The 10,748-nt window shown below is 43.8% G+C and overlaps 1 protein-coding gene across 5 annotated transcripts in view; it reads left to right on the forward strand.

The window, feature by feature from the left end:
- Positions 1-10,748, forward strand: part of LOC139546211 (pneumococcal serine-rich repeat protein-like) — a 92,454-nt gene that overhangs the window by 48,002 nt on the left and 33,704 nt on the right. For all 5 annotated transcript variants that reach the window (XM_071354331.1, XM_071354333.1, XM_071354334.1 and 2 more), the window contains 3 exons: positions 3,142-3,276; positions 6,487-6,615; positions 10,695-10,748. The exon at positions 10,695-10,748 is cut by the window's right edge. In XM_071354331.1, coding sequence (XP_071210432.1) covers positions 3,142-3,276; positions 6,487-6,615; positions 10,695-10,748 — 318 coding nt within the window. The remainder of the gene's footprint in view (positions 1-3,141; positions 3,277-6,486; positions 6,616-10,694) is intronic.

Below are 10,748 nucleotides of genomic sequence, written 5' to 3' on the forward strand. Positions count from 1 at the left end.
GTCCAAACGTGATCTCACTCTGCCTAAACGTGATCTCACTCTGTCCAAACGTGATCTCACTCTGCCTAAACGTGATCTCACTCTGCCTAAACGTGATCTCACTCTGTCCAAACGTGATCTCACTCTGCCTAAACGTGATCTCACTCTGCCTAAACGTGATCTCACTCTGTCCAAACGTGATCTCACTCTGTCCAAACGTGATCTCACTCTGTCCAAACGTGATCTCACTCTGCCTAAACGTGATCTCACTCTGTCCAAACGTGATCTCACTCTGTCTAAACGTGATCTCACACTGCCTAAACGTGATCTCACACTGTCTAACCGTGATCTCACACTGCCTAACCGTGATCTCACACTGCCTAACCGTGATCTCACTCTGTCTAAACGTGATCTCACTCTGTCTAACCGTGATCTCACACTGCCTAAACGTGATCTCACACTGTCTAACCGTGATCTCACACTGCCTAAACGAGATCTCACTCTGTCCAAACGAGATCTCACTCTGTCCAAACGCGATCTCACTCTGTCTAAACGTGATCTCACTCTGCCTAAAAGTGATCTCACTCTGCCTAAACGTGATCTCACTCTGTCTAAACGTGATCTCTCTCTGTCTAAACGTGATCTCTCTCTGTCTAAACGTGATCTCTCTCTGTCTAAACGTGATCTCACTCTGTCCAAACGTGATCTCACTCTGCCTAAACGTGATCTCACTCTGTCCAAACGTGATCTCACTCTGTCCAAACGTGATCTCACTCTGCCTAAACGTGATCTCACTCTGTCCAAACGTGATCTCACTCTGTCCAAACGTGATCTCACTCTGTCCAAACGTGATCTCACTCTGCCTAAACGTGATCTCACTCTGCCTAAACGTGATCTCACTCTGTCTAAACGTGATCTCACTCTGCCTAAACGTGATCTCACTCTGCCTAAACGTGATCTCACTCTGCCTAAACGTGATCTCACTCTGCCTAAACGTGATCTCACTCTGTCCAAACGTGATCTCACTCTGCCTAAACGTGATCTCACTCTGTCCAAACGTGATCTCACTCTGCCCAAACGTGATCTCACTCTGCCCAAACGTGATCTCACTCTGCCTAAACGTGATCTCACTCTGCCTAAACGTGATCTCACTCTGTCCAAACGTGATCTCACTCTGTCCAAACGTGATCTCACTCTGTCCAAACGTGATCTCACTCTGTCCAAACGTGATCTCACTCTGTCCAAACGTGATCTCACTCTGTCCAAACGTGATCTCACTCTGTCTAAACGTGATCTCACTCTGCCTAAACGTGATCTCACTCTGCCTAAACGTGATCTCACTCTGCCTAAACGTGATCTCACTCTGCCTAAACGTGATCTCACTCTGCCTAAACGTGATCTCACTCTGTCTAAACGTGATCTCACTCTGTCTAAACGTGATCTCACTCTGCCTAAACGTGATCTCACTCTGCCTAAACGTGATCTCACTCTGCCTAAACGTGATCTCACTCTGCCTAAACGTGATCTCACTCTGCCTAAACGTGATCTCACTCTGCCTAAACGTGATCTCACTCTGCCTAAACGTGATCTCACTCTGCCTAAACGTGATCTCACTCTGCCTAAACGTGATCTCACTCTGCCTAAACGTGATCTCACTCTGTCCAAACGTGATCTCACTCTGCCTAAACGTGATCTCACTCTGCCTAAACGTGATCTCACTCTGCCTAAACGTGATCTCACTCTGCCTAAACGTGATCTCACTCTGCCTAAACGTGATCTCACTCTGTCCAAACGTGATCTCACTCTGCCTAAACGTGATCTCACTCTGTCCAAACGTGATCTCACTCTGTCCAAACGTGATCTCACTCTGTCCAAACGTGATCTCACTCTGTCCAAACGTGATCTCACTCTGTCCAAACGTGATCTCACTCTGCCTAAACGTGATCTCACTCTGTCCAAACGTGATCTCACTCTGCCTAAACGTGATCTCACTCTGCCTAAACGTGATCTCACTCTGCCTAAACGTGATCTCACTCTGCCTAAACGTGATCTCACTCTGCCTAAACGTGATCTCACTCTGCCTAAACGTGATCTCACTCTGCCTAAACGTGATCTCACTCTGCCTAAACGTGATCTCACTCTGCCTAAACGTGATCTCACTCTGCCTAAACGTGATCTCACTCTGCCTAAACGTGATCTCACTCTGCCTAAACGTGATCTCACTCTGCCTAAACGTGATCTCACTCTGCCTAAACGTGATCTCACTCTGCCCAAACGTGATCTCACTCTGCCTAAACGTGATCTCACTCTGTCCTAAACGTGATCTCACTCTGCCTAAACGTGATCTCACTCTGCCTAAACGTGATCTCACTCTGCCTAAACGTGATCTCACTCTGCCTATACGTGATCTTTGATCTCACTCTGCCTAAACGTGATCTCACTCTGCCTAAACGTGATCTCACTCTGTCCAAACGTGATCTCACTCTGTCCAAACGTGATCTCACTCTGTCCAAACGTGATCTCACTCTGCCTAAACGTGATCTCACTCTGCCTAAACGTGATCTCACTCTGCCTAAACGTGATCTCACTCTGCGTAAACGTGATCTCACTCTGTCTAAACGTGATCTCACTCTGCCTAAACGTGATCTCACTCTGTCCAAACGTGATCTCACTCTGCCCAAACGTGATCTCACTCTGCCTAAACGTGATCTCACTCTGCCTAAACGTGATCTCACTCTGTCCCAATGCCGTTCCGGTATGCAGCAGGGGGAAACACTGCTCTGTCTGTTTCAATAAGCTGGAATTGGTTCTCAGTGTTTATTTTCTCATTCGCTATAATGGGGGATCCTGTTTTCTGCAAACAATGCCTGCAGTACCGCGGTCGGCTTTGATATTCAGTGTCTTCAATGAGAGAGGGGCAGTCGTTCTCCTCTGGGCGTTTATGTAATTCATTATGAGTGCCTTGGTAAGCAAGCAGGTGTAATGCTTTAGCTTGTTTTTGGGCATTCGAGTCTTTATAATGTCGTCTACAATGTTCTCTCTCTCTCTCTGTATCAGGTCTGACTCGTATGTGCAGTTATAACGCTCTATAGATTGTTAGAAGCACGTATGAGCCATTTTATAATGTGTTTATAATGTTTTTGTGTGTCTCTATTGTATCAGGTCTGATCCGTACGTCAACACGCTGGTCAAGCTCCACCTGCGCTCCCCCTACAGCTGTCATGAGCTGTTTGGCTTTGACATCATGCTGGATGAGAACCTCAAGCCTTGGGTTCTGGAGGTCAACATTTCACCAAGGTAACAAACAGTACAGACCATTCTGCCTGGTTGGAAGGTTCCCTCCCTGTGGTAGGTCGCCTAGTGGCCAAGGAGTTGGACCTGTACCCCAAAAGGGAGTTGGTTCAAATCTCAAGCCAGGTGCTGGAAAAATAGTAGGGTGGGAATTGATCTGGGAACTGGAGTGTTTCTGGGTTTACATCCTAAAGACATTCATCCCCACAACATGCTTTCCAACCAGGGGCAGCAGAGCAGAAGACAGGTGTTCTCTGGGGGGGGGGGGGGGGTTGGAGAACAGAGCAGAAGACAGGTGTTCTCTGGGGGGGGGCTTGGAGAACAGAGCAGGAGACAGATGTTCTCTGGGGGGGGGCTTGGAGAACAGAGCAGGAGACAGATGTTCTCTGAGGGGGGGGGTTGGAGAACAGAGCAGGAGACAGGTGTTCTCTGAGGGGGGGGGGTTGGAGAACAGAGCAGGAGACAGATGTTCTCTGAGGGGGGGGGTTGGAGAACAGAGCAGGAGACAGATGTTCTCTGAGGGGGGGGGGTTGGAGAACAGAGCAGGAGACAGGTGTTCTCTGAGGGGGGGGTTGGAGAACAGAGCAGGAGACAGGTGTTCTCTGAGGGGGGGGTTGGAGAACAGAGCAGGAGACAGATGTTCTCTGAGGGGGGGGGTTGGAGAACAGAGCAGGAGACAGATGTTCTCTGAGGGGGGGGGTTGGAGAACAGAGCAGGAGACAGGTGTTCTCTGAGGGGGGGGGTTGGAGAACAGAGCAGGAGACAGATGTTCTCTGAGGGGGGGGGGTTGGAGAACAGAGCAGGAGACAGATGTTCTCTGAGGGGGGGGGTTGGAGAACAGAGCAGGAGACAGGTGTTCTCTGAGGGGGGTTGGAGAACAGAGCAGGAGACAGATGTTCTCTGAGGGGGGGGGTTGGAGAACAGAGCAGGAGACAGGTGTTCTCTGAGGGGGGGTTGGAGAACAGAGCAGGAGACAGATGTTCTCTGAGGGGGGGGTTGGAGAACAGAGCAGGAGACAGATGTTCTCTGAGGGGGGGGTTGGAGAACAGAGCAGGAGACAGATGTTCTCTGGGGGGGGGTTGGAGAACAGAGCAGGCGACAGATGTTCTCTGAGGGGGGGGTTGGAGAACAGAGCAGGAGACAGATGTTCTCTGAGGGGGGGGGTTGGAGAACAGAGCAGGAGACAGGTGTTCTCTGAGGGGGGGGTTGGAGAACAGAGCAGGAGACAGGTGTTCTCTGAGGGGGGGGTTGGAGAACAGAGCAGGAGACAGGTGTTCTCTGAGGGGGGGGTTGGAGAACAGAGCAGGAGACAGATGTTCTCTGAGGGGGGGGGTTGGAGAACAGAGCAGGAGACAGATGTTCTCTGAGGGGGGGTTGGAGAACAGAGCAGGAGACAGATGTTCTCTGAGGGGGGGGTTGGAGAACAGAGCAGGAGACAGGTGTTCTCTGAGGGGGGGTTGGAGAACAGAGCAGGAGACAGGTGTTCTCTGAGGGGGGGTTGGAGAACAGAGCAGGAGACAGATGTTCTCTGAGGGGGGGGTTGGAGAACAGAGCAGGAGACAGATGTTCTCTGAGGGGGGGGTTGGAGAACAGAGCAGGAGACAGATGTTCTCTGAGGGGGGGGTTGGAGAACAGAGCAGGAGACAGATGTTCTCTGTCTAAGGATCTTCTATTTCCTGCTGAATCCAGAAAACCTCCAACTGGATTTCTGAAAAACCTGAGGTTGTTTTGGGAATTTTACAACCCTCGACACTTGTAATGGAGGCAGAACTAGCATTATCAATAGTCCTGGCCTGTTCCTCTCACTGACTGTGCCAGTACTGTCTTCCTGACCTGTACCTCTCTCTGACTGTGCCAGTACTGTCTTCCTGACCTGTACCTCTCTCTGACTGTGCCAGTACTGTCTTCCTGACCTGTACCTATCACTGACTGTGCCAGTACTGTCTTCCTGACCTGTACCTCTCTCTGACTGTGCCAGTACTGTCTTCCTGACCTGTACCTCTCACTGACTGTGCCAGTACTGTCTTCCTGACCTGTACCTATCACTGACTGTGCCAGTACTGTCTTCCTGACCTGTACCTATCACTGACTGTGCCAGTACTGTCTTCCTGACCTGTACCTCTCTCTGACTGTGCCAGTACTGTCTTCCTGACCTGTACCTCTCTCTGACTGTGCCAGTACTGTCTTCCTGACCTGTACCTATCACTGACTGTGCCAGTACTGTCTTCCTGACCTGTACCTATCTCTGACTGTGCCAGTACTGTCTTCCTGACCTGTACCTCTCACTGACTGTGCCAGTACTGTCTTCCTGACCTGTACCTCTCACTGACTGTGCCAGTACTGTCTTCCTGACCTGTACCTCTCACTGACTGTGCCAGTACTGTCTTCCTGACCTGTACCTCTCACTGACTGCCAGTACTGTCTTCCTGACCTGTACCTCTCACTGACTGTGCCAGTACTGTCTTCCTGACCTGTACCTCTCACTGACTGTGCCAGTACTGTCTTCCTGACCTGTACCTATCACTGACTGTGCCAGTACTGTCTTCCTGACCTGTACCTCCCACTGACTGTGCCAGTACTGTCTTCCTGACCTGTACCTATCACTGACTGTGCCAGTACTGTCTTCCTGACCTGTACCTATCACTGACTGTGCCAGTACTGTCTTCCTGACCTGTACCTCTCACTGACTGTGCCAGTACTGTCTTCCTGACCTGTACCTATCACTGACTGTGCCAGTACTGTCTTCCTGACCTGTACCTCTCACTGACTGTGCCAGTACTGTCTTCCTGACCTGTACCTCTCACTGACTGTGCCAGTACTGTCTTCCTGACCTGTACCTCTCACTGACTGTGCCAGTACTGTCTTCCTGACCTGTACCTCTCACTGACTGTGCCAGTACTGTCTTCCTGACCTTCCTCTCTCCTGTCCTGCCAGTACTGTCTTCCTGACCTGTACCTATCACTGACTGTGCCAGTACTGTCTTCCTGACCTGTACCTCTCACTGACTGTGCCAGTACTGTCTTCCTGACCTTCCTCTCTCCTGTCCTGCCAGTACTGTCTTCCTGACCTTCCTCTCTCCTGTCCTGACTGTGCCATTACTGTCTTCCTGACCTTCCTCTCTCCTGTCCTGCCAGTACTGTCTTCCTGACCTTCCTCTCTCCTGTCCTGACTGTGCCAGTACTGTCTTCCTGACCTTCCTCTCTCCTGTCCTGACAGTCTCCACTCCAACACCGCTCTGGACGTGTCCATTAAGGGCCAGATGATCAGGGATGTGTTAAACCTGGCGGGTTTCCTTCTGCCTCAGAGAGAAGAGGTGCTTCCCTCCGCCAGCAGCTCCGCCAGCAGGTAGGGTGTTATATGCTGGCTTCCACCATGTCTTTTAGACAGTGTTTTCTTATTTATGGTCCTGGGGACCTAAATGTTGGCACCTTTTTTACTGTTTGCCTTGGCACTACACCTGGCACCACTAATTAAGTTAGTTAATTAACCAAACGGTTGGTTAATTGGTTGTTTCCGTTTGGTTAATTAACCAACCTTTGATTGGTTTTGATGTTGAGTTAATTAACCAACCGGAAACAAATGGAACGAAACAGGGAGGGACCTGAATTTGTCCAATAGAAACTGTAGTTTTTGTTGCACAACGTTTTCTGTTTGGAGCAAACGGGTTGCATTGCATTTTGGGTAATGATTCCACCCCAGGTGTGTAGTGTTAGGACCCCTTAATAAACACTGGACTAGAGTCCTCAGATACAGAGAACACAGCCTGAGGGGGGGTCCATTTAGCTCCTTGGCCCTAATCCTTCAATGTCAAATCTGAAGGGTCTGATTGGTATAAACAGTGTAATCTGATTGGTATAAACAGTGTAATCTGATTGGTATAAACAGTGTAATCTGATTGGTATAAACAGTGTAATCTGATTGGTATAAACAGTGTAATCTGATTGGTATAAACAGTGTAATCTGATTGGTATAAACAGTGTAATCTGATTGGTATAAACAGTGTAATCTGATTGGTATAAACAGTGTAATCTGATTGGTATAAACAGTGTAATCTGATTGGTATAAACAGTGTAATCTGATTGGTATAAACAGTGTAATCTGATTGGTATAAACAGTGTAATCTGATTGGTATAAACAGTGTAATCTGATTGGTATAAACAGTGTAATCTGATTGGTATAAACAGTGTAATCTGATTGGTATAAACAGTGTAATCTGATTGGTATAAACAGTGTAATCTGATTGGTATAAACAGTGTAATCTGATTGGTATAAACAGTGTAATCTGATTGGTATAAACAGTGTAATCTGATTGGTATAAACAGTGTAATCTGATTGGTATAAACAGTGTAATCTGATTGGTATAAACAGTGTAATCTGATTGGTATAAACAGTGTAATCTGATTGGTATAAACAGTGTAATCTGATTGGTATAAACAGTGTAATCTGATTGGTATAAACAGTGTAATCTGATTGGTATAAACAGTGTAATCTGATTGGTATAAACAGTGTAATCTGATTGGTATAAACAGTGTAATCTGATTGGTATAAACAGTGTAATCTGATTGGTATAAACAGTGTAATCTGATTGGTATAAACAGTGTAATCTGATTGGTATAAACAGTGTAATCTGATTGGTATAAACAGTGTAATCTGATTGGTATAAACAGTGTAATCTGATTGGTATAAACAGTGTAATCTGATTGGTATAAACAGTGTAATCTGATTGGTATAAACAGTGTAATCTGATTGGTATAAACAGTGTAATCTGATTGGTATAAACAGTGTAATCTGATTGGTATAAACAGTGTAATCTGATTGGTATAAACAGTGTAATCTGATTGGTATAAACAGTGTAATCTGATTGGTATAAACAGTGTAATCTGATTGGTATAAACAGTGTAATCTGATTGGTATAAACAGTGTAATCTGATTGGTATAAACAGTGTAATCTGATTGGTATAAACAGTGTAATCTGATTGGTATAAACAGTGTAATCTGATTGGTATAAACAGTGTAATCTGATTGGTATAAACAGTGTAATCTGATTGGTATAAACAGTGTAATCTGATTGGTATAAACAGTGTAATCTGATTGGTATAAACAGTGTAATCTGATTGGTATAAACAGTGTAATCTGATTGGTATAAACAGTGTAATCTGATTGGTATAAACAGTGTAATCTGATTGGTATAAACAGTGTAATCTGATTGGTATAAACAGTGTAATCTGATTGGTATAAACAGTGTAATCTGATTGGTATAAACAGTGTAATCTGATTGGTATAAACAGTGTAATCTGATTGGTATAAACAGTGTAATCTGATTGGTATAAACAGTGTAATCTGATTGGTATAAACAGTGTAATCTGATTGGTATAAACAGTGTAATCTGATTGGTATAAACAGTGTAATCTGATTGGTATAAACAGTGTAATCTGATTGGTATAAACAGTGTAATCTGATTGGTATAAACAGTGTAATCTGATTGGTATAAACAGTGTAATCTGATTGGTATAAACAGTGTAATCTGATTGGTATAAACAGTGTAATCTGATTGGTATAAACAGTGTAATCTGATTGGTATAAACAGTGTAATCTGATTGGTATAAACAGTGTAATCTGATTGGTATAAACAGTGTAATCTGATTGGTATAAACAGTGTAATCTGATTGGTATAAACAGTGTAATCTGATTGGTATAAACAGTGTAATCTGATTGGTATAAACAGTGTAATCTGATTGGTATAAACAGTGTAATCTGATTGGTATAAACAGTGTAATCTGATTGGTATAAACAGTGTAATCTGATTGGTATAAACAGTGTAATCTGATTGGTATAAACAGTGTAATCTGATTGGTATAAACAGTGTAATCTGATTGGTATAAACAGTGTAATCTGATTGGTATAAACAGTGTAATCTGATTGGTATAAACAGTGTAATCTGATTGGTATAAACAGTGTAATCTGATTGGTATAAACAGTGTAATCTGATTGGTATAAACAGTGTAATCTGATTGGTATAAACAGTGTAATCTGATTGGTATAAACAGTGTAATCTGATTGGTATAAACAGTGTAATCTGATTGGTATAAACAGTGTAATCTGATTGGTATAAACAGTGTAATCTGATTGGTATAAACAGTGTAATCTGATTGGTATAAACAGTGTAATCTGATTGGTATAAACAGTGTAATCTGATTGGTATAAACAGTGTAATCTGATTGGTATAAACAGTGTAATCTGATTGGTATAAACAGTGTAATCTGATTGGTATAAACAGTGTAATCTGATTGGTATAAACAGTGTAATCTGATTGGTATAAACAGTGTAATCTGATTGGTATAAACAGTGTAATCTGATTGGTATAAACAGTGTAATCTGATTGGTATAAACAGTGTAATCTGATTGGTATAAACAGTGTAATCTGATTGGTATAAACAGTGTAATCTGATTGGTATAAACAGTGTAATCTGATTGGTATAAACAGTGTAATCTGATTGGTATAAACAGTGTAATCTGATTGGTATAAACAGTGTAATCTGATTGGTATAAACAGTGTAATCTGATTGGTATAAACAGTGTAATCTGATTGGTATAAACAGTGTAATCTGATTGGTATAAACAGTGTAATCTGATTGGTATAAACAGTGTAATCTGATTGGTATAAACAGTGTAATCTGATTGGTATAAACAGTGTAATCTGATTGGTATAAACAGTGTAATCTGATTGGTATAAACAGTGTAATCTGATTGGTATAAACAGTGTAATCTGATTGGTATAAACAGTGTAATCTGATTGGTATAAACAGTGTAATCTGATTGGTATAAACAGTGTAATCTGATTGGTATAAACAGTGTAATCTGATTGGTATAAACAGTGTAATCTGATTGGTATAAACAGTGTAATCTGATTGGTATAAACAGTGTAATCTGATTGGTATAAACAGTGTAATCTGATTGGTATAAACAGTGTAATCTGATTGGTATAAACAGTGTAATCTGATTGGTATAAACAGTGTAATCTGATTGGTATAAACAGTGTAATCTGATTGGTATAAACAGTGTAATCTGATTGGTATAAACAGTGTAATCTGATTGGTATAAACAGTGTAATCTGATTGGTATAAACAGTGTAATCTGATTGGTATAAACAGTGTAATCTGATTGGTATAAACAGTGTAATCTGAAGGGTCTGATTGGTATAAACAGTGTAATTGAGTTTTTCACCTTTTTCTTTAATTTTACAGATGTACTAACATTGAAGGGTTAGGGGGCAAAGGAGTGAATTGTCTCTGTCTGTCTCTTTCACACTTTGGACTCAAATCAACATCATCCGTGTGAACGAAAGTCCTTTCGGAGTTGTTCATTGATACCTTGTTGTTTCTGCTGTATGGATTGGGAATAACGGGTTGAATTCTGCTGTGTAGTCTGTGTGGAGAGACACGGGAGCGATCCAGACCGGAGATTTCAACTGATGAGAA

The sequence above is a fragment of the Salvelinus alpinus genome, chromosome 20 (genome assembly GCF_045679555.1).
Source record: "Salvelinus alpinus chromosome 20, SLU_Salpinus.1, whole genome shotgun sequence".
NCBI lineage: Eukaryota > Metazoa > Chordata > Actinopteri > Salmoniformes > Salmonidae > Salvelinus > Salvelinus alpinus.